The sequence below is a fragment of the Aedes albopictus genome, chromosome 2 (genome assembly GCF_035046485.1).
Source record: "Aedes albopictus strain Foshan chromosome 2, AalbF5, whole genome shotgun sequence".
Lineage (NCBI taxonomy): Eukaryota > Metazoa > Arthropoda > Insecta > Diptera > Culicidae > Aedes > Aedes albopictus.
The window spans coordinates 303,686,246-303,711,517 of NC_085137.1; the positions used below are offsets into that span (position 1 = coordinate 303,686,246).

Sequence of the window (25,272 nt, forward strand, 5' to 3'; positions counted from 1 at the left end):
GAGAGTCCTTATCTGACACATGCCAATCAGTCAACTCATGACAAATTCTGCTCATGCAGAGTTGGGTTAGGTGCAATTCTATGTTAAGTTAGCCATGAACTGTACTACCTAAGTATTCCATCAAACTGAAGCATCTCAAATCAATGTTAGAGCTACTTCAGATGCCAAATATCAGCGAAAAGATGCTGAAAACAAGAGCTTGCTTGAAGGCATCCATAAGGAAAGGTTGAAACATACTGTTAACGTTATTCTAAAATAGAGCATGCTCGAGGCACGGCAGTTCATCTATAATGAAAAAAAAAAACAAAGCTGGGCTACATACGCTTTTTACGCTGAAAATTGATCTGAGGTTTCCTTGCCGTAGCCACTACCCAAACTAGACAGGATTACACTCTTCACAATCACAGCACAAAAAGGAAACATCAACGACGAACCAAATCGTGGTCAATTGAAAAACGCCAATGGCGAAAACGCATTAAGCGAACCCATATAGGCAGTAATGTAAGCTAATTAACAACATTTGAATAACCCCGCCCTTATTTAGCCTCAAATTTGAGACTTAAGAAGGGCAACTGATTATCTCGGAGAAACGCAAGGTCCATTGCACCATGGCTCCGGTTAGCGCAGTAAGGGCGTAATATTGTGGAACACGCCCTAATTCTCCACAGGCTCCGTTTGTGGTTAGGTTTTTATTAGACCCCCCCTAACCATTCATTCTTTGGCACGGTAAGCATGGACCATGCTCGAGGAGGACCTGCAAGCACTCGGAGTTTTCGAGCGACGCGTGCTAAGGACGATCTTCGGCGGTGTGCAGGAGAACTGTGTGTGGCGGAGAAGGATGAACCACGAGCTCGCTGCACTTTACGGCGAACCCAGCATCCAGAAGGTGGCCAAAGCCGGAAGGATACGGTGGGCAGGGCATGTTGCAAGAATGCCGGACAACAGCCCTGCAAAGCTGGTGTTTGCAACTAATCCGGTTGGCACAAGAAGGCGTAGAGCGCAGAGAGCACGATGGGCGGACCAGATGGAGCGTGACTTGGCGAGCATTGGGCGCGACCGAGGATGGAGAGCGGCAGCCACAAACCGAGCATTGTGGCGTACTACTGGTGATTATGTCTTGTCTTAAATTTGATGTTGAACAAATAAATGTACATATGTTTGTAGTACTGATAATTGTGGGCGACCCTTTTTACCAAGCACGGATATTTGGAATGATGTATGATTGCCAAATATCATTGAAGATGGTTTCCGATTCATGTCAGTATGCTCACTTTATCACGTTGAACCACAGTCTTTCAAAGATTTTGCGGGCTTTACTGTAGCATAACTGCTACATTACAACTCATTTCCACCTTTTAATTTATGTGCCCCGGCAGTAGATGCCATTATCATTCGCTTGTCCTATCATTTATAGAGTAGCAACTAAAAAAGACATGCTTTGGTAAAAAAATTCCATGGTTTTGGCTACTTTCCAATGCTCAATTTAATTATCAGCACATGCCGGACACAAAGCATATCTGACGAAGAAACTGCCCGTGTAATATTCAATTGATCAAAAAACCACCGCACATTATCTAATCATCTATAGCTTACATCGTAACGCGGTTCAGCACCATCGTCAACCCGAGGATCGAGGGATCAAACCTCAATTTCTCCGAAATCAGCAAAAAAAAAACGACATCAGCATTTCAAAACGTACCCCCAAGCCTCAAAAGTTGCATAGGAGAGTGAGGATAATATTGCAACACATTTGGTGATAGTTTTGCATTGTAAACAAACATTTATAACGCACCTACGCTGAAAATGAGCCTAATCATTTATTTGCGTCGGAATCTATAAATCTTCACAACGGGCAATAATAGAAGAGAAAGGGAAGCCGTAAAATGGGCAGGGGGAAATATTTTGTTTTTATTTTTGACAATCTGGGGGATAGGAAATATAAGCATTTATTCAGCCGTATACCCGAGCAAAGTTTCATAACAACCTGATAACATACTGTGTTATCCGATATCAAAAATAATTAACAAAATTTGTTCTCATTGTGGCTGAATAAGCAGGCAACATATTAAACATGATAACAACCAAGTACACCCGTGATATCATTAAAATTACTCATTATGTTATCATCAAAGGCACCCTGAGAACAATTTCTGTAAATTAATCAATTTTATCCAATTGAAAACTCATTTTGTTATCAGAAAGATATTTGCAACGTTCATTGATAATTAACTTCCGTTGTTGTTGTCGACAATGACGCCCCCAGTTTGACAGGTACTTTGTTAAGAGATGCAAGGCCAGATTTGGAGTCTACTATGATAAATCTATCGAGAAGAACGGTCAGTTCATTGAAAAAATAGTTGAAACGAAGTCGTATAGCAGAAATTTTAAAGGTGTTGACAAATGGCAAAATTATCAACAATTTTTAATTTTTGTTCAAAAAGTTGTATATAAATTAGGATTTAATGAAAATACGTCTAAGATGAACTTTAACATGTATAGAATTGATCTCCGTTAGCCTTTTTCTTCAGTGGTTGAAAGAATCATAGTTATAAGATAAACTATACAATGCCTGCCGCACTATCAAAGTTACCCGCATTATCAAAGATACCCCGTTTTACGGTAATGGTAACATGAGCTATCAAGTTGATAACACAAAATTGTAGAATGAGTTCTGGAGCGAATACTAGTTATCAGTTTGTTACTGCTCAGTTATTGTATTTTGTTCGGGTATTGGGCCAAAACCCGCATTTAAGTAGCACTTATGCCGCATATAGGGCAAATGAGCATTTGATGACCTGCTGTAAAGGCGCATATAGTGCCAAATTAATGCCACTTTAACTGCTTATTGGTTACCTGGGTACCCTTCAGGCCCTACATATCGCATATCAGCTGCACCAGAAGGTTGCTGACAGTAGGGTCTCCACCTGCCCCGTCTCTTACCGGGAACATCTTTCCAACCGCGACACCACGACAGCAACGCACCGAGGGCCATCAACCAAAAAAGATAAGGACTGCTCGCAATCAAGGTGACTGAGCAGCAGCTTGGCAAGCTAACTTTGCGTATACGAATTCCAACATTAGCAAGGATCTTGTAACCCCCTGGGCTATGCTCAGTGGAAAAGGGGTATCTCCAGGGTCGGAATGAGGGGGAACCGGTATATAACACTCACCAAAACTCAACCTTCCATTTCCAGCGGGAACTCGCATTAGAGCATATCCACAGATATGCTTTAGTTTGGTGGCAATCAATGGCAACTCATTAAGGGAAACTTGACTCAAAGGCCACACTGCCAATACAATTCTGAACGAAACGCAAAGAGAGAGAGGTATGAAGACTCAATTCGAGTCCGAACTGAATGACACAAAAATAAAACTAATAGTGAATGTTTCAACTTATACCTTCTTATATTACAAATATTTACAAAAGTTTGGTTGGAAATTGGCCATGGCTTATCTAAAACTATTGTGACGTCACATTTTAATACAACTACTTGCGGTTTTTGACACTGGTTGGAACACTGCGGGCTAGTGGCTGATGGCTTAGGATCGTGGCGTGTACCGACGAGCTGTCAGGTTGATGGTACTAATCGTGTGGAAATCCGGGACGGCTGACGGAGTTCTCGCCGGGTGACGTCAATGAGTCCTAGTCGCTTGTCCTGTGACATTTATCACTTTAGACCAATGGTGGAGCTTATCCGTCACTACACGGTCCACGGATTTGCCGGAGTACGTCCAGCGATCAACCGATGTCCGAGGCTCAGTCTCCGAGGATCCTTGGTATGCCAATCAACGACAAGATGGCTTCCTTACCGGCGAATCAAAGGATCACCGATACTCCTTTGTGTCTTATTGGAAGAATAAAGATGGCGTCCTCCCACAAAGCTGGCAAATAATATAAAAGAAAAAGGCCCTTCGTGGACCTACCACGGCCATTAGTCTTCCGCAACGTTTTCTCACTTTTCCCTTAAAACCGCATTTTAGTCGTATTAGGGATTCTGTTTTAACTTATAAACACTATTTGTGCAAGTATCTACCTTTTTCCTACTTGATTTTAATTTGTTTCGTGCTTATTTGTGTCCGTTGCACTATGTTCAGTACAACTTCCCTAGACTAAGACAATAGACTTTAAAGCATTTTTGCATTTAGATTTTGTTTTAACACTACTAGTTTAGTTTATAGTATATATATAATATATATAATATATATAATATATAATTTATATATATAATATATATGTATATATGTATATATAATATATATATATATATATATATATATATATATATATATATATATATATATATATATATATATATATATACATATATATATATATATATATATATATATATATATATATATATATATATATATATATATATATATATATATATATATATATATTTTTTTTTTTTTTTTTTACTTGTTCGTTTATTTGGAAGGCTCGGGCGCCGCATGGGCATAACTGAGCCGAAATCTTTTGTTTTTACAATGAATTTACATTTTACAATATATATATATATATATATATAATATTATATATATTATGTATAATATTCTGGAATAAGACAATCAAATTATTGAAAAAATCACTATTAGAAAAAAATCACTATTTCAGCGAACCTTTTAGAATTTTATTCCGGCGCGCACTTGCTTCTCGCTGTACGTTCGTAGCGAAATTAAACTGGCGAGTGCTAGCATGCCGAGATCGACCTGAAAATTCCCTTTAGAATACGATCAAAACCGAATTTGTCGTATTTAGGCATTTATCGCTCTCTTGAGTACCACCGCCCCCTGGCCATGCCTCTGGATTGCTGCTTCGGCTGAAATCTTTTACCGGCGCTCAAACCGCTGTTCAAAGACTGCTGGGTGGTGAGTGGTATCGTTGGAAAGGGTTGGGATTGTGAGAGTGGGAGAGTTTTTAATTCTCTCTCTAAGCATGGTGAGCATAGCTCAGGGTTGTATCTTAGGGTTAATAATTCCCGTTTATTTGTGATGGAGTCACAAGGTAAATTCTGGAACCATCGGCTACAATCTGAAAACGGTTCTGTTTCGTAAGTCGATGGATGGTGCCAAGCAGGATCACTTGAGACTCGTGAGGACTGCAGCAGCGGCGGAACCTGCGAAAGAAAAGGTCACGAAGTCTACCCAGATGGAGGCCTTCGCTTTCGCAGGTAGTCAAAAGGTGTGGTGGTTGCGACTGTTCGTGATTTATTTATTTATTTATTTATTATTGAACATTTCATCCGACAGTGGTGTCTTAATGAATAAAAATATAAAACTAATTGAACATAACACGTGTTAGAATAGCCTTAAACCTCTTAGTCGTAATATTAAAATCAAACAAGTGTACTACTTCGTTGAAGCACTCCATACATTGATCGTAAAGCAATTTGGGCTCGTCAATCTCCGCCGATAGAAGTTTTGTAACGAACATAGCCTTAGCCCGTTTGCTTCTCTGCTTCAAAGTTTCCAGTCCTATCAATTTGCCATTCGGTGGCAGTTTAAAGGGTCATTCCACGGCAAGTTCTGTAACGCGAACCTGATGAACCGCTTTTGAACGGATTCTATCCTTGAGGCAACAGTGCTGTGATATGGATCCCATACAATCGAAGAGGTTTCGATAATAGGTCGAACGAGTCTAACATACAACGATTTGAGCGTATACGGGTCTCTAAGCTCTTTGCTTAGCACTCGCAGAAGCGGATGAGGCAGCCGTCAGGTGATGAGCTGTCAAGCGGTACCCGCAAGGCTAGGTGAATACTAACCCCGAAGGTCGGCAGTAATGTCGGCAAGTCGGGCCCCAGTCAGGTGTCCCGGGAAAGCTGGGAAGGGTGGGCCGGAAAAGACTGGCCCGTACCGGAAGGATGGGAACAAGGGGTTGCGACCATTGCAATGGCAGGCCCTCAGCAACCACAGAGTAGGGCGAACCAAGGGGAGGACTCCCCTTGGACGAACGTCGGGCGGAAGAAGAAGACTAAGCTGCAGGTAGAAGAAGCTAAGAGTAGGTGCCAAGAGCGAGAAAGGCGACGCGCTCATCTTCAAGAGCAGACAGTCGAAGTACTCGGACGTCTTGAAGGCGAAGCGAAGCAACACTAATCTCGAGGAACTGGGAGCCTAAGTGCGCAATATTAGACGTACTCGTACGGTCGAGATGATCCTGGAGCTGGAGCGCGATAAGGAGTGCATGGGCGCCGCCTGCAAAAGTTTAGCGGAAGAGGTCCTTGGCGAAGGGGTAGAGGTGACGGCTCTCACACAAGAGGTGATTTTGAAGGTGAAAAACGTAGACAAGGTCACCGAAGTGGGAGCTCGTCACGGCAGCAGTGTGAGGGCCAGGGGGCTGCCGCAGACGTTAGGTTACGGAAGGAGCCAGCAGGAGCACAGGAACCTGTATTTATTTAAATCGCCGAAAGATAGGCAATTTCTGTTAGAATCGTTTGATTTTTACAAAAGAAATATGGACTTTTTAAACAAATACGATATGCTAATTTCAGTTTTTACTCATAACAAAATTGAATCTGCCTACCAATTTTACATGACTAAAATGAAGTTTACATGACGTGTATATCTCATTATTTTTTATCTGTTGTTTTACTAAATTTGACATCATTGGCCATACTTCAAGAATAATCACAAAACTGATTTACGCCTAAGATAGTTCCATGGATCAATGAAGCAAACTTTTCTAGCGTTCGCCGAATGTAAACGAATGCGCCATTAGCATTTGTGACAGCAGCAGTGGAGTTATGTCAAACACATTAGGCTACGGTGGCGCTATCTGTTCATTCCAGAGCGGCCGTTTTAGTAATTTTAGTGATCCATTGAAACAAATTGTAGAACCCTCAGTATTTAAAGCACGTGGACCTCATAGTGATCAACTGGATGAACTTTACCCCGCAGGTATCAGGTATCAGTAGGTCGGCTCTAGAGGCACGTTCTCCTCCATTTGGGAAATTTGTGCCATCGCCATGAACACGAGCCTATTCATCATTTACCTGACGGAGAAGGGAAGGAAAAAGGATAGGAGATGGGAAAGGACAGGTAAGGGAATAGGATCGTCATACTCGCAAAAGCGTACCACAATGGGTTCACATAGCGTCCTGAAAAGGACACTGTAATAACGCATAAGCGTGCCACAGGGTGCGAACAGCGCCCTGAGAAGGGCACTGTGATAATGCATAAAGCGTAAAGAGAGCCTATAGCTCTTTACCACAGCGGGTCAAGAACAACAGAACGTCCTGAAGATTCAGGTTTCTGAAGTCAGTTTCACTAAATAAGTGTTTCCCGAGTACTCGGAAACGCAATTGCGCAAAAGCTGGACAGTTACATATTAAATGATACGAAGTTCCATAATCGGATTCACAGCTATCACATGCAAATGAATCAGCTTGCTGAATATTCGCCATGTGATAACTGAGTCGGCAGTGGCCAGTCAATGCTTTGACCAGCATGCTGCAATTCTGCTTTGACAGATTTGTTAGATACTTTGCCACCCCTAGAGATGGCTCAGTACAATACAATTTTGTTTGACGACATGACTCCAAACTATTCCAGTATTGTTTGTGCTGAGTGGCAGCCCAGGTGTCAATCTGAAGCTTCACCCAACACTTGGATACCGGAATAGCTGGCTCAGGGCCAATGAAGTCATGTGATGCTCCAGTGCGAGCTAACTCATCAGCCAATTCATTTCCAGCGATGGAAGAATGGCCAGGTACCCATACAAGGTGAACAGCGTTTGCTGAATTCAGCTCCTCAATTTGAGTTCGACAAGCGATAACTATCTTCGACCTGGAGTTGGCCGAAGCAAGTGCTTTAATAGCAGCCTGGCTATCTGAACAGAAGTATATTACTTTGCCCATTACGTGCTGCTGAAGTGCTGATTGCACTCCGCACATAAGAGCAAAGATTTCGGCCTGAAAAACGGTGCAGTGTCTACCAAGTGAGTAAGACTGATACAGCCTTAGCTCACGAGAATAAACACCAGCACCTGCTCGACCTTCGAGAAGGGAGCCATCAGTGTAACATACGATGCCGTCTGAAATACTTCTCTCCAGATAACCAGATGTCCACTCTTCCCGGGAAGGGAATTTCGTGGAAAATGTCCTATATGGAAAATTACAAGCAATTGTAAGATCACTTGGAGCAAGGACAACTTTGTCCCAATTCACCAAAAGTGGAAACAACGAGGTGTGTGTTGAACTGCGGTTCACAGGAGTTTCCGCTAGTAAACCGAGTACCCATAGACGGTAAGTGCAAGAAAGTGCTTCTTGTTTGAGATGAATGTGTAGTGGGACAACGTCAAAGAGAACTTCGAGCGCTGCCGTGGGAGTTGAAGAGAACGCTCCAGACATCGCCATTAAGCACATCCTTTGGAGATGGCCTAACTTTGATTGGACCGTTCTCACTTCGCCCTTTTGCCACCACACAAGACATCCATAGGCCAATATTGGCCGAACAACAGTTGTGTAGATCCATTTGATATACTTGGGTTTTAGACCCCAAGTTGTACCAAAGGTTCGCCGGCATTGCCCGAAGGCCATACAAGCTTTCTTGATTCTGAACTCAACATGAGGTGTCCAGGAAAGCTTGGAATCAAGAATGACTCCAACGTACTTTACCTGTTCAGTCACATTGATTTCAGAATCAAAGAGACGTAAAGTTCGAACACCATTACGGTTTCGCTTTTCCGTGAAAAGAACAATAGATGTTTTACTCGGATTTACCGAAAGGCCATATTGGCGACACCAACCCTCAACTACCTGAAGAGCGTTTTGCATCAGGTCGAAAAGGGTGCTGATGCACATACCGACTAACAATGTTAGGTAGTCGTCGGCAAAACCATAAGTAGGAAAACCGCTATTATTGAGTTGCCTCAATAGCGTATCTGCTACGAGATTCCATAAAAGTGGTGATAAGACTCCCCCTTGGGGGCATCCACAAACACTCAATTTCCTAATCGCCGCTTGACGCAATGTCGAGAAGAGATGTCGGTTTTTGAGCATTTGGTGAATCCAATTGGAAATCATTGGAGATATACCATGACCCCGTGCGGCTTCCAATATGGCATCGAAAGGCACGTTGTCAAAGGCACCCTCGATATCTAAGAAAACACCCAAGCAGGATTGCTTTTGAGCGAATGCCTTCTCGATATCGTAAACAACTTTGTGTAAAACAGTCACAGTGGACTTTCCAGATTGGTAAGCATGTTGGTTCACATGAAGAGGCACATTGGCCAGATAAACATCACGGATGTGATGATCCACAATGCGTTCTAAGCATTTCAGAAGAAAAGAGGTCAAACTGATAGGTCTGAAGCTCTTTGCTTCTTCATACGACGCGCGACCCACTTTCGGAATAAACTTCACAGTAATATCCCGCCAGGATTTGGGAATATACCCTGTAGCAAAACTGCAAACAAGTAGTTGTTTCAAAACATGTTTGAAATGATCAAATCCCTTCTGAAGCAAAATAGGATAAATCCCATCTGCCCCAGGAGATTTGAAAGGAGCAAAGCTATTAAGTGCCCATTCAATCGATTCTAAAGTTATGATACTCCGAGCCGAAGCTAAAGAATCATAACTACAAGAAAAGACATCAGGTTCATCCGAAGATGTAATATCCACACATCCGGGGAAGTGTGTACTGAATAAACATTCTAAAACTTCCTCATCAGAGGAAGTGAAATCACCATTTGGCAAACGAAGTTCGTTCACTTGAAAATCCTTAGATTTTGCAAGGATTTTGTTCAATCGACTGGCTTCACTCAGACTGGAAACATTTGTACAAAGGTTTTTCCAGCCGGATCGTTCAGCAGACCGAAGAGCTTTCTGGTAGGCCTTGCGAGCCGACCTGAAAGCCTCCGATCCAGCCGAACGTCGTCTGTTCCAACTCTTTCTACATTGTTTCCTGAGCTTCGCCAGATCGGAGTTCCACCAAGGGGTTCCTCTTGTGGTCTTCACAGACCGCAGAGGGCAGGCTTCTTCAAAAGCTTCCATGATGAAGGCCGTTGTAGTATCAACGGCATCATCTAAATCACTTGGAGTGTCAATTGATGGTGAGTATCCATGAAATTTGGCTGCAACCAAATCGGTAAAGAGATCCCAGTTGGTTGACCGGGGATTCCTGAAACGCAAAGTTTGCGAAGTAAAATTCACATGTTCAAACAAGATGTAACGATGATCAGATAAAGATTCTTCATCTGACACATGCCAATTGGTCAGCTCATGACTAATTCTGCTAGAGCAAAGCGTTATGTCTAACACTTCCTCTCTACCAGATACCATGAAGGTTGGGCGGTTGCCTATGTTAAGTAATCCAAGATCTGTACTACTCAAGTATTCCATCAAACTGGAGCCTCTCAAATTGATGTCTGAGCTGCCCCAGATTATATGGTGAGCATTAGCATCACTACCAACAATTAGCGGAAGGCCTTTTGAAGTGCAGTATGCAATGACTTGCTTGAAAGCATCCGTAGGGGATGGTTCATCATGCGGTAAATAAACCGAACAATAAACGTATTTCCTGTTGAGGTTTCCAACAGATACATCTATTATGATAGCACATACATCTCTGGTAGTTAGTTCAGAGATGAGTGTAGCAACGATTGCGTTGTTGACAAGCACACATGCTCGAGGCATGACACGTGAGTTTGCCATTTCATTTTTACTGAAAGTAGCAAACACCGGATTCACAAGGTTTCCTAAATAGAAATTCCCCTTACGAAAGTAAGGTTCTTGGACTAACGCCACTTGGGCTGTACCATTTTGCATAAGTCTACAAAGATTGATCGTTGCTGTTCTTTTGTGCTGAAGATTGATCTGAGCTATCCTAACCGTAGCCACTACCCAAACTAGGCAAGATTAAACTCTTAACAATCACAGCACAAAAAAGAACAGCAACAATAAAGCCAGATCGGTATCGAATTGAGTGCGCCAAAGGCGAGGATGCACAGAATACACTGTGTAAAACGCATAATGCGAAACCATATAGGTGAAAATCTAAACTAATTAATAACATCTTCATAATCCCGCCCTTATTCAGCCTCAAGTATGAGATTGAAGAAGGGCAGCTGATTGTCTCGGAGAAACACAAGGTCCACCGCGCTATTGCTCCGGTTAGCACAGTAAGGGCAAATACTGTGGAGGGTGCCCTGGTACTCCACAGGCTCCGTTTGCGGTTAGGTTTTTATTAGACCCCCCTAGCCATTCATTCCTAGGCACGGTAAGCATAAAGCCGCATAACACCATGAATTAGGGGTCACCTGATTAGTGGATTCCTACCACTGGAACAGGCGGTCCGTAGTGCTATTCTTAGCCAGTTGAACTAACCGCTACCGACACTACACAGCTATCTAGGCTGATCGGGAAAAGAAGTTGATATTGGTGATCAACTTCATACGGGCCCGAAAAGCCGTCAAAGCAATTTGGGCTCGTCAATCTCCGCCGATAGAAGTTTTGTAACGAACATAGCCTTAGCCCGTTTGCTTCTCTGCTTCAAAGTTTCCAGTCCTATCAATTTGCCATTCGGTGGCAGTTTAAAGGGTCATTCCACGGCAAGTTCTGTAACGCGAACCTGATGAACCGCTTTTGAACGGATTCTATCCTTGAGGCAACAGTGCTGTGATATGGATCCCATACAATCGAAGAGGTTTCGATAATAGGTCGAACGAGTCTAACATACAACGATTTGAGCGTATACGGGTCTCTAAGCTCTTTGCTTAGCACTCGCAGAAGCGGATGAGGCAGCCGTCAGGTGATGAGCTGTCAAGCGGTACCCGCAAGGCTAGGTGAATACTAACCCCGAAGGTCGGCAGTAATGTCGGCAAGTCGGGCCCCAGTCAGGTGTCCCGGGAAAGCTGGGAAGGGTGGGCAGGAAAAGACTGGCCCGTACCGGAAGGATGGGAACAAGGGGTTGCGACCATTGCAATGGCAGGCCCTCAGCAACCACAGAGTAGGGCGAACCAAGGGGAGGACTCCCCTTGGACGAACGTCGGGCGGAAGAAGAAGACTAAGCTGCAGGTAGAAGAAGCTAAGAGTAGGTGCCAAGAGCGAGAAAGGCGACGCGCTCATCTTCAAGAGCAGACAGTCGAAGTACTCGGACGTCTTGAAGGCGAAGCGAAGCAACACTAATCTCGAGGAACTGGGAGCCTAAGTGCGCAATATTAGACGTACTCGTACGGTCGAGATGATCCTGGAGCTGGAGCGCGATAAGGAGTGCATGGGCGCCGCCTGCAAAAGTTTAGCGGAAGAGGTCCTTGGCGAAGGGGTAGAGGTGACGGCTCTCACACAAGAGGTGATTTTGAAGGTGAAAAACGTAGACAAGGTCACCGAAGTGGGAGCTCGTCACGGCAGCAGTGCGAGGGCCAGGGGGCTGCCGCAGACGTTAGGTTACGGAAGGAGCCAGCAGGAGCACAGGAACCTGTATTTATTTAAATCGCCGAAAGATAGGCAATTTCTGTTAGAATCGTTTGATTTTTACAAAAGAAATATGGACTTTTTAAACAAATACGATATGCTAATTTCAGTTTTTACTCATAACAAAATTGAATCTGCCTACCAATTTTACATGACTAAAATGAAGTTTACATGACGTGTATATCTCATTATTTTTTATCTGTTGTTTTACTAAATTTGACATCATTGGCCATACTTCAAGAATAATCACAAAACTGATTTACGCCTAAGATAGTTCCATGGATCAATGAAGCAAACTTTTCTAGCGTTCGCCGAATGTAAACGAATGCGCCATTAGCATTTGTGACAGCAGCAGTGGAGTTATGTCAAACACATTAGGCTACGGTGGCGCTATCTGTTCATTCCAGAGCGGCCGTTTTAGTAATTTTAGTGATCCATTGAAACAAATTGTAGAACCCTCAGTATTTAAAGCACGTGGACCTCATAGTGATCAACTGGATGAACTTTACCCCGCAACTTCCCTACAAAATCCGGTACACCAGATATTTCATTGCTTTGTTTTACTCTTGAGTTTTTTAATTCATACGATATTAATTTTATTTTCGTCACTCGGAAGCCTAAAAGAAAAAAACATTTCCATTGTTCACACGTTCATCCTTCCACAAATATCTCTTGGTTTCAACGGCTTTCCACAAAAACGTTCAATTGGGAAACAAACAAGGGCATAAAACTGAGAACACCAACAGACGATAGCTTTCCTTGGCGACAGATCCACCTGATACTGTGTGACAGACGGCCACCTGCCCAAATCGTTCCCATCCCATGGGACCGACAATCGCCAGCAGCCAGCAGCCAACTATTTATGTCGCTTTCTTTCTGTCGTCCGAGCCGGATTTCACACAAATGGACGGAGAACCAAGTCGTCGTCGGCGGCGGCAAACGGCAGCCAACAGTAGTGCAGGACGTGCTAATGATTTAATCCAGGAAAATGAGATACGACAAGCACTCTGTGTGCTGCTGGCTGCCCCCACACACGTATCGGTGATTAACACTAAAGTGATCAATTTGCGAGGACATGTTTTATTGAATGATTTGTTTGTGTCGACGTCATGTTGAGCAAGCGCACCTAATTAAGTCACATCGAATAATTTATGCTCGAGGATGTGTTGTATGTCAAAATCTCGCATGCAGCTTATACGAACTTTGAAAAGTGTTCTCTGAAATGAGTTGAACACAAAAATACGCAAAATCTCAAAAAATCTATATGGTGACACAACTACCCAACATGACAAAAGCTGAAGTGTGTTGCATGTTCACAAGTTTTGTGTGGTACAAACAAAGATTTACAAGCCGACAATGCTTGAAATGCTTCTTTCAAGCACATAACCTGTTGACCAATAGCACAAACCGAGTTGTATGATTGTAAATGATATGTTGTCGAGATGCGAATCAGGCAAATCAGTACATTCTTTGAAGTTCTTATTTTATAAAATTTAAATTCACTTTCATGCATTCTTCTATTACAGATCTGATACTTAGACCATGTGTTGAACCATTCTAGTATAAAACACTGCTATTCAGGAACTGAGCTGAAAAACATACTTATTATTCTAAGTAATTAGAGTCGCACATTACTAAACGGCCCATAACAATCCTCTCAGTTTGTCACCTTCTCATAATGGATAATGGTTTCGTATTACGACTTCCGGTCTCGCTGGTGCAATGTGCCTCCATGCTAACTACTGGCATCCGCAACCCCACAACGATCATATGTGTGTTGTGGTTTTGTACGACGAGTAGCAGTCTTCTCTTGGCAAACCCCTGCGTCCACATATCACCGCAGTCGACTCTTTCCGTGTGTGTTCAGAAATTCCAGGAGGGCATTACCATGTTCAACCGTGCATGCATAATTGTGCATAACGACTTTAGGCTCTGGTTGTTGGTTGGCGGTCGGTTGAAGCCGTACCTACCGACTCTGTACGTGAAACTGCTGCACTACAACTGTGCACCGCAGCACTCTCTGACACACTCACTGACGCTCCGAAACCGCAAGAGTGAGTTAAACGCGTACTATAATGGGTAAACGGTGCATGGTGGTGGCACTGCTGCCTTAAAACACATATGTGAGTATAAAAAGAGTCCTACCGCTGCTGAACAGGACAACACACCATCAGCATCCTCGCTGAGTTGATGACTGTTGGTTGGCTGGCGGCGTGGCATATGTTTAACCGGGAGCAACGTTATAATGATTCACAAACGAATCGTAGAGCAATTGATTAAAAGTAGTTCTTTACAGTTATCGCGTACGCGAGAACCCTTCCGCGAAATGGATTGAAACGTACGTAAACGCTGCTGTTTTCATTTTGTGGAATTGTATATTGCATGAAATCATCCATTGTTTCAATCAGCACAATATGTTGAAGTTTTGTAGATGTGGTCTACCGACTGCTGCTAACAACCCAGAGTTATGGGTCCATATTCCATGTCTCTTAGTCAGATATTAATCAGTAAATGACAACAGCAAAGCGACGTATGAGCCAGCAGAATTGAGAATCTACAAATGACAAAAGTAGGTAAGTTTAAAAAACATTATTGAAGATTTTTCCACTCACAGCTCTCAATGTTGGTAGCGAAGCGACCATGAAGCCCGCCTTGGTATTGACCGGAACTTGAGCCCGCATTAAGCACTGTAACAAAATGCGTCTGGTTTTAGGTGTTGCCTCGTACCAATTGCTGCAGTATATCGCATTGCCAACCGCTTCACTCTGTAGAAAGTTCACCGAATTCGTCAATTTGTTTCTCCACATGATGAATGCATAACAATACCTCATGCGATAACAGCGATCCGTAATATGCGAAAAATGTGATTTGAATAACGATAGCCGTGACGTACATAAAATAAATTAGCATCAGAGTCGATCCCAGGAACATTACCAGCTGGAATCCTAGAACGCACAGCAACACCGAAGCGACTAATAAATTATTTATAATGATAACTCGGAATGATGACATGAGTTTTTGTGATAAGTCCAATAACAAAGAGTGATATTCAATTAAGTATTTCAGATTTTCGTCATTGTCAGTGAAAGTTGTATCCTGCAAGCGCTTCTGCAACAACTTGAAATGGACGACCACATTGGAAGCCAATCCACCGAAACTGGCATCACTGGACACAGAGCAAAACACGACTATATAGATGGCGGCACTGGACCAGATGAAGAACAATGCAAAAATAATCGGTTGGCTGGTGTTGAAAGGAAAGCTGCCAAAAAAACAAATCATCATTAAACGAAATAAATCATAGAGCAATCAATCACTTCTCGCAAACCTCAGCGACAGTGGCAGTCCCCATTCAATGCTGTTTTGAAAAATCAACTTGTAAAATCCTTTGGCCAGTGCCGCAAAGATGAACAGTGATCCCGTTGCAGACGCCGACACCAGATAAGCTGTCGCCAGAATGCGATCGATTTTATTGTTCCGCTCGATTGAAACGATTTCATCAGCTTGGGCTAAAAAATTTAAACGAATTAGGGCAATGTTACTCGTTTTTTCCGTCACACAGATTTGGCTCTGTGGCGTGCACAGGATAGAGAGAGGAGGCGGGTTTTTAAGTATTATTTCTCATGCTATGTTCAGACTATGGAGTTATGACATGATACAAGCAAGGGAGCGTCCATAAATGACAAGGCAATTTAAGGTAGGTTTCCTTTTCCCAAGTAGAGTACTCAAATAAAATTTCTCCTTTTTTCCGTAAGTAATTTTGATATTTGTTCAATTGACAGCATTTTAACGAAACGATGTTGTAAACAGGGCACTGCATACCCGAGCAAAGTCCAACAACAAAATTACAGCAAATCGAAAACATGATTTGTATTCAGCAACAAATTGATATCACATTTTGATATCAATTTATCTATACTTAATTTGATTTCTAATTTTGTTTTCGATTTGCTGTCACTCTAAATTAATGTAAATATTTAATGTTGGAATAGTTTTAAATGTTTTGGTAAACTTTGTAAAGTAATTCTAGGGATATATCATAAATGTAATTATATAATTGCATTTACGATTTGAAATTAATTAAAAAACACTACATTTAACGATTTTTCATTTTTTTTGCAAATAAAAAGAAAATCGGGTTAAGTAGGGGAGACTGAGGAGACTTGATCCCTGGGGAGACTTGTTCCCCCCAGGTTTTCTCGGAATTAAAAACATTTTTCTTCTAGCATAATTTTTACAAAACTACTCCTGGACAAACGACTATGTTTTGGCTACAAGTGATTTCGATTGTACATTGTATTATTTTTTAACGGCTGATGGTTTGTTTTCAGTCCTTCAGAAATCTTTTAGGCAATTCTGAAAAATCTCAATAACTTTGTGAAAATTGAACCAAATCGTGTCAAAATTTCACAGCACATAGTTCAAATAAAATACTTTCAATCTTATTTATCCAAATAAGGCTGTTGTTAACATATTTTAATTAATTCAGCTTAGTATACGCAACAGTGACATGGGGAGACTTGATCCCTCGAGGATTACACACACATTATACATGTGAAAAATAAAATTCTATTCGGAAGCCTCTATTTACTTGGAATTCTAGTCTATTCAATGATAAAATGTGTCAGATAATTATAGCTTTAGTACAAACCAAGAAAAGGGGGATCAAGTCTCCCCATTTTAAAAATACGGCATATCCTTAAAAATTAAAGGAAAACTTACAATTTCAATCATTCCATATTTATCGAAAATACAGGAAAATTCGAAAAGAAAATTAATAGGAAGACTCTGGAATTATTTCCCCTTTGAATAAACCATGTGTTCAAAGGGGGATCAAGTGTCACCCATTTTTGAAAAATACATCATAAGACATGCCTCCATAAAAACACAGTTTTGAAAACTTTAACAATAATTTAAAGGCCTTCTGTTGTGTATTAACTTGCAATAGATGTTTACCTGCCATTTTGTACGGAAATCGGATCTAGTTGTGTGTTTTTTCTTAAAATTTCATGTAAATTAAGAAAAAGGGATCAAGTCTCCCCAGTCTCCCCTACGGTTCCTTTGAATTCCACTAAGAATTTGCATCCTTTGACAGATACGTATTTCGACCTCAACTGTAAGGTCGTCTTCAGTGTCTTGTACTTGACTCGACTCGAGTCAAGTACAAGACACTGAAGACGACCTTACAGTTGACTCGAGTCAAGTACAAGACACTGAAGACGACCTTACAGTTGAGGTCGAAATACGTATCTGTCAAAGGATGCAAATTCTTAGTGGAATTCAAAGGAATCGTACTTAACCCGATTTTCTTTTTATTTACAGATATTCCCCTAACAAGCCCAGGTTAATCATCATCATTTTTTTTGCGTTGATAACAAAAACAGTTATCAATTTGTTATCATCGATAGCAGGAATTGGCTTCTTTAACGGTGTTGAGATAATTCGATATTTTGAATCTGCATGTCAAACTGCGCCGAAATCCAAATTTTCATGAATTTTAGAGCCCGGGAACCTATTAAAAAATCAATTTGAAGTTTGTATGGGAGCGATTTGTCGATTCACCCCTCGTCGCATTTTGTACTGGGCGGAGCTGTCAAACAGTTGCCCAGCTGTCAAAAGGTGATTTCAAAAAATATCTTTGAAATTGATTTTAGGTACCAAAACAAAGTTCTAAAAATCTGAAAAAAATCATAGTCACTCAGAAAAGGGTGCTCTTGCGTATAAAACCAAAAAATCAATACATTTTTCATAATTCAAATACCCAATTGTTTTCAATTTGCTGTCACAGGAACATTTTTCTGCTCTAATTAAAACGACCAAAACGACAGCAACCTGAGTTATCTAAATTTGCAATATCACAACATCAAAATTAGTTTTCAATTTGCTATTAGACTTTGCTCGAGTACTGCTACATAAATTGTTCTTATTCTTTGACAATCGTGACCTTGGTGTTTACGATTTTGACCTCATGAAAATTCGGTCGTTTCCTCAGGAAGTGTGATTGAAATTAACATGTACTTTTTCGCGCGCGTGTGGGTAAAATTATTCAATTGATAACTTTTGGATGGGCTTCTGGAGAAGATCCAGATAGTGGGATTCCATCGTAGTTTTTAAGCGTTCCAAGGGAAATGCTAATGAGAAAGATTGCGCTGGGATTCTGGGGGAACTTTAAATGGTATTACAACGAGAACTATGGTTGGATACTAATTATCAATTATGCAATATTGGGGTTCAGACTACGGTGGAAGGAATTCTGCTAGGACTCTGACGGTTACCTTATGAAATTTTAGAAGACATACTGGAACAAAGCTTTACGAAATTAATTGAAGATTCACGAAGGATTCATTGGGGGCTGTTCATAAACCACGCAGACCAAAATTTGGCAATCTCAGACCCCCCCTCCCCCTTCGTAGACTTTTGTTCATACAAAAATTTTGAAATTTGTATGAAGGATTTCTCAAGTTTTTTTTTGGAGTTCACTCATATGTTTATTCGGAGATTCCCGTAGGAATTCCTTCCGGGATCATTCCAAGAGTTCCTTCTAGGATTTCTGCAGGAATTCATTCTAAGATTCGTCCTGGAGTTCCTCTAGTAATTCCTCCAGGAGTTCTCTCTCGGATAGAACTTTTTGGGATTTCGCTCGGTTTACTCTGGGCGACTCTTATACAAATCCGCAAGGAATTCCCTTTGAGGTTTCTCCAAGAACTGTTTATGAAATTTATCTGAGAAATCTTTTCTCCAGCAACTTCTTCCGGGAATCCTCCAGGTACTCCTTCTAAGTCTCTTCTAGGAGTAACTTTATCAGTTCCTCTCATAGTTCCTTCGGGTATTTCTTCAGGATTTTCTTCTAAGATTACACTAGGAGTGGCATCAGGGACATCTCCATAAATTTCACCCGGGGTATCTTCTGGGAATTTTTCAAAAGTTCTTTTCGGAATTTCTTGAAAATTAAATAAAGACTCGTCTAGGAGCTCCTTCTAAGATTTGTCCAATAATTCATTCGGGATATCCTTCCGAGGTTCCTCCAAGAGCTTCTTCTGGGATTTCTGCAGGATTTCCTGCTGGAATTCTTGCAGATAACATATTCTGGAATTCATTCTGGAAGTTTCTGAAATGTTGCTCATGGAAATACTCCAAAAGTTTGTTTTATTCTTTATGGAAGTATTTCAAGACTTGCCCTTGAATTCCGTATGAAATTCGTCCAACAACTTCTTAAGGAATATCTGCAACAGTTTTGTAGGGAATTTTTACACAAGCGATTTCTGATATTCTTTCAATAGTTTCTTCCTAGAAAAAATCTGAAGAAATTCCAAAAGGATCTGGAGCAATTTTAATGGAGTAGCGGACCTGGTGTGATGGTTAGAACACTCGACTATCACGCCGAGGACCTGGGATCGAATCCCACTCCCGACAAACTCGCAAAATGTAAGTTCTTCCTTCGGAAGGGAAGTACAGCGTGGGTCCCGAGATGAACTAGCCAAGGGCTAAAAATCTCGTTAATACAGATAAAAAAAAAAGAATTTAATGGAAACCAGTGAAGGAACTTCTACAATAATTTCATAGGAAACTTCTGGGGGAATTTCGGAAGGATTTTCTTTAGAATCCCAGGAAGGAATCCCGTATGGAGTTAGAGAACTAATCCTAGAAAGAACTCCTGGAAGAGCCCCAGATGGTAGTTCTGAACAAATCCCAAATAAACTCCTGGAAAAATCTCTGAGGGAACTCCGTCAGATATCCCAGATGCAATCCTGAATTAGTTTTAGAGAGTTCATGGGAGGAATTTCTGAAGTAATCCCAAGCAGAAATTCTGAGCGAATCTCAATGCAATTTTTGTAAGGATCTCGTAACGACTTCCTATAATTCAGAAAATTTTTTATATAAAATGATAAATGGCTTACTTCTTACCAGAAAAAGTGTGCTATGTATAGCTTATACCATACAAACCAATAACAAAAATTTCTTTTCAACAATTTATTTAAAATAAAATGAATACTAAATAACTCACTAATAACAAAATAAATCATAACTTATGGTTTATAATAACATAACTTAAAATATGCCGTTGTGATGTTATTTTATTTATGACGGTTAAAAGAACTTATTTTGCAATGATTGCATATTTTGTTATTATTAAGTTATTTATTATTATTCAATCATAACTCAGAAACAACAAATTATGCAATGATAATATTTTTTGTTCTTGGCGTGTTATTAAGTGTTATTTATAAATAACTTAAAAATGATAAAATTTGATATGATGTCAAAATTTGTTATTGTTTTGTCCTTGGTTTGTTTTTTGTCTCTACCCGGGACAGGGATTTATTATGGAATTTTCCAGGAATTTTCTCTAAAGATTCATCCAGCAGTTCCCTCGTGGAATTCCTTCCGGAGATTTTTCCAGGTTTCCCCCAGAAATTTTCCGATGATTTTTCCATGATTTTCTTCTAGGGAATCGTACATTTTTTTTTCGAGGATTCCTCCAGAAGTTCCCTCTGCAGATTACCCCAGGAAACCATTTGAAAATTACCTGGGAGTTTTTCCAGGATTCCTACAGAAATTCCTTCATGGATTATTCCAGGAATTCCTTCAAGAATTCTTTTAGGAATTCCTTCAAGGATTACTTCAGGATTTTCTTCAAGGATTCCTCCAGGAATTCCTTCGAGGATTCTTCCGCGAACTTTTTCAAGGATTCTTCCAGGAATACCATCAAGGATTCCGCCAGGAATTCCTTCAAGGATTCCTCCAGAAAATTTCTCAAGGATTCCTCCAAAATTCCTCCAAAGATTTCTCTAGGAATTCCTTCAAGGATTCCGTCGAGGATTTGTAATTATTGTAATTATAATCTTTTTCTGAAATGACGAAGTAGATTTCTATTCTACTCATAAAGACTGTTTCATGTAAAATTAATTAGTTTTGAACGACTGGTTAAGCTATCAGTATTGTTGTGAATATTTTTCGTATCTTTCATAAGTCTATTCCTAACTTTCGAATGCTTCCGCCAATTTACATGACATTTCTACAGAAAAAAGTATGCTAACGATGCATACTGTGATTTCTGGTGAAATTGATCACTTTTCACAACTTTTAGCGTCTAACTTTTGAGATGTTATCGATATAGTTAAACTCAATGCTTTAAAACAAGTGCGACCACGGTATTTATCAGTGAACGGGACTGAAACTTTTTCTGCAAATCATTTTATTGCAATAAATATCATTTTAAATAAAAAATAAAAAAATTTGCTTTCGGGGTGAAATTGATCAGTATGTGAAATGCCTTTATGGGTACTGAAAATATGTTTTCCACCTAAATTAACCACCCCAAAACGCGAAAAGCTACGCAAAACTTTTACAAGTTTTCTAATTTGTAATTATTTAAATTTATAGTTAATAAATCTAAAGAAAACGCTTGAAACTATGCGATTGCCTTACTAAATATGTGCATACTTTAGGAGAAGTACGATTTTATGAATAAATTTTAATATTTATAGAACTTTTGATGACAAAATCGTGTTTAGCGAATACTTAGCAGCAATAAACATTCGTTCGATTATTTATTATTATTATTTCATTATATGTGCGATGCAGCCACGGCAACAAAAGTTTAGAAGTGCATTTGAAGTTCGTCTACCACTCAGTTTAGGAAAATATTGAATTTATTACAGAAATATGTGACTTCTTCCTCTTTTTCTTCTTTGTGGCTTTACATTCTCACTGGAACTTGGCATGCCTCGCTTTAACTTAGTGTTTTCGAGTACTTCTTTAGTTATTGATTGAAATGGCTTTCTTTGCCTGCCATTGCATGAAATTGTATATTGTGAGGCAAGTACAATGATACACTATGCCCAGGGGATCGAGAAAATTTTCTCCGCCGGAACGGGAATCGAATCCACCGTCTCCGGATTGGCGATTCATAACCTTAACCACGAGACCCAATGTGACTAATTGACTGTAAAACAAGTAAACTCATCATTAAATAACCCTCAAGCCAAATGATGGTCAGTTTGCGTACAAATTGTTTTAAGTTTAAAGTGTTATTTTTAGAAAATAGAAATGCCCCTCACGTCGTTCAATTTCACCCGAAATCACGGTATCTGATTTTCTCCGTGAACATCCCTTGCCCACGCCTTCGCACGCCTATGACTATTGTTCGCGTATCTCAACCACTTCACTCACCATAATCCTTGAGGCGTCTCAGCGTTTCAATAATATTCCACAGTTCGACCCGATGAGCGCTGAGACAGTACTGCTTGACGATGCCCAGATAGGCGGTAAACGTCGGCCCCAAACAGTCACACACGAGCGCAATGTCGTTGGCATGCTCCAGGGCGAACAGAATCGTCGCCAAATCCATGATCACCATCGAGATAAAGCAGACGTGGAAAATCGCCCGGCTTGACACAGTTTCGTCCCGTTGTACTCCAATCAGGGCCAGACACAAGAGCTGCACCCGGAGAAACTTTCCCTGGGCCGTCGTCGTCCTCCCGTCTACCGGGGTGGAGCTGGGGAGTGCCATTCGCTTTGTCTTTGGTGTCTTGGCGTAGCCAGCGACTGTCGGAAACATTGGCTTAACTCGTTTGCTCGACTATTTCGTCCCAGAAGCAAATCGACTTGGGACGTTGCCTTTATATATTTGTTGGATTCGGAGCTGCTGTCCTTGTCGTCACCAGTCTGAAGCAAGGGCGGTCTTTGCTGAACGTGAGAAATTAGGGCACAAACGACAGTGCTTTTCGACAGCATATAATTGCAGTATCAACCTTGAAAGCGTAGCAACGAACGTGCTTTAAAACTTTGATGGCGTTTGGGAGGTGCACAGATTTGTTGAGGATTGAAAATTATCTGATGACTACTTCACTGACTTTCGGAATGACCTTGACTGTGGAGGGAAGAATGTTCCAAATACACGATGTGTGCAATACGGAATCATACATAGGGTATCGGGATGCTTCGTTGGCATAGTCCCCTCGTTCGATCTATCTCAATGTAAACCAAAAACTCAAACAAATACGCATAACTGGATATCGGAAAAGCTATGCGCCAAACATCTGTAGCATTTCGTTTCAATTTTAGCACTTTGGAGCATTAAAATTGAATGAAAATGTCACTTTGTTTAGCTTTTGTAGACGCCCATGATTCTTTGGCTTAGTGGGTAGTCTATACACATGATCATAAATGGCATGATTCTGGAACATTTCGAATTGACTTTTCAATAACTGATCATTTGATGCGACGGTCAAAGACGCTATTTTGATCTTGTGTATTTGTTTTCAACGAATAATAACTATTTTACAAATTGACTGTGCCGAATATTGAGGACATTTTTTTCACTATGTACCCAAATCTTGGCCCATCAGTAAAGTGACGTCAAAAACAGCGATAAAAGGACGTCAACAACATTTCTTGCGCAAGAACCAGAAAGAACGAACAGGAAGAAAGATTTTGTGTGCGGTGACTGTAAAAATATAACACAATAATAGTGTTGCGTTGTTTTCATTACTAAATTTAGAAAGAACTTTAGTTAAACTGATTTATTTATAGTTTTTTGAAAATTTGGCTCCGAAAATGTAATTTAAAAGTAGGATTGGTGAACAAACAGAGATAATACTTCAGCAGAAATATTGAAAAAATGAGATAATTAGTGGTTCTAGTACATGGAAAGTAATAGGCCAACGTTGTATCCACTAATAGGCCAATTTTTGTACCATAGACCAACGTTGCATACCATCGCATCGAATCTTTTCAACTTAATTATGCAAATTCTTGAATATTTACGTTAGTTTACTTCCAATTGGTGAAACATGCATTGCCTAGAGTGTATAATATGGTCAACATATTATTTTTAGTGCTATTTATTCATGAGTTATGGTCAAAATTGTCAAGGCGGCTTGCAAATTAGGCCAAGGAATGGTACATATACCCTATTCGATAAAAAAAAGAAAACAGGAGTATGGAACACACATTAATTACGTTATGCTTTAACAAAGTGTGACGACCCATACCATAATTTAAAAGGTTTTATACAAAAAGTGTGAGATAGGGTAAGGGGGTGGTGGTGGTTGAAAGTGCTTAGATTTTGCGTGACGTATGTTATGAACATTCCCGGTAGTCACATAATGCCTATTATGAAATATCAAACAATCGGGTTTTGAAATTTAAAAAAAAATCAATGATTTTTCATTTTTATACGAAAGAGCGCCTTTTTCTGAGTCACTATGATTTTTTCAGATTTTTAAAACTTTATTTTGATATCTAAAACCAATAACAAAAAGATTTATTGAAATCATTTTTTGACAGCTGGGCAACTGCTTGGTGCCCATATAGCCACAGCTGTAAAGGCGTGGGTATCCAGCATGACCATGCTGGGGGTGACGGGTTCGATTCCCGATCGGTCCAGGAACTTTTCGTAAAGGAAATTTCCTTGACTTCCTTGGGCATAGAGTATCTTCGTGCCTGCCACACGATATACACATGCAAAATGGTCATTGGCAGAGGAAGCTCTCAGTTAATAACTGTGGAAATGCTCATAGAACACTAAGCTGAGTAGCAGGCTTTGTCCCAATGAGGACGTCATGCCAAGAAGAAGAAGAAGGGCAACTGCTTGACAGCTCCCTCCAGTATATACAAAATGCAGCAAGCTGATTCGACAAATCGCTCCAATACAAATTTCAAACTGATTTTTAAATAGGTTCCTGGGCACCAAAATTCATGAAAATTTGGATTTTGGCTCAGTTTTACATGCAGATTCAGAATATGGACTTATCTCTATACCGCTAAAAAGCCATTGCTCAAAATTATGGTATAAGCTAGATAACTTTTTATACAACGTCTCGAAAAAAATAAGAGTGTTGGACTATGTTGGTTT

At 40.6% G+C, this 25,272-nt stretch overlaps 2 protein-coding genes across 2 annotated transcripts in view; both read right to left on the bottom strand.

The window, feature by feature from the left end:
* The window catches only part of LOC109423852 (uncharacterized membrane protein DDB_G0293934), a 619,352-nt gene that overhangs the window by 366,130 nt on the left and 227,950 nt on the right, over positions 1–25,272 (bottom strand). The window lies entirely within an intron of this gene.
* LOC109423828 (odorant receptor 82a-like) lies at positions 11,907–23,326 on the bottom strand. The gene is made up of 5 exons (XM_019698869.3): positions 22,587–23,326; positions 15,742–15,922; positions 15,240–15,675; positions 15,026–15,178; positions 11,907–14,967 (listed from the first exon to the last, which is right to left on the bottom strand). The coding sequence occupies exons 1-5, from the start codon at positions 22,972–22,974 to the stop codon at positions 14,914–14,916; spliced, it is 1,212 nt and encodes a 403-aa protein (XP_019554414.2). The 5' UTR covers positions 22,975–23,326; the 3' UTR covers positions 11,907–14,913.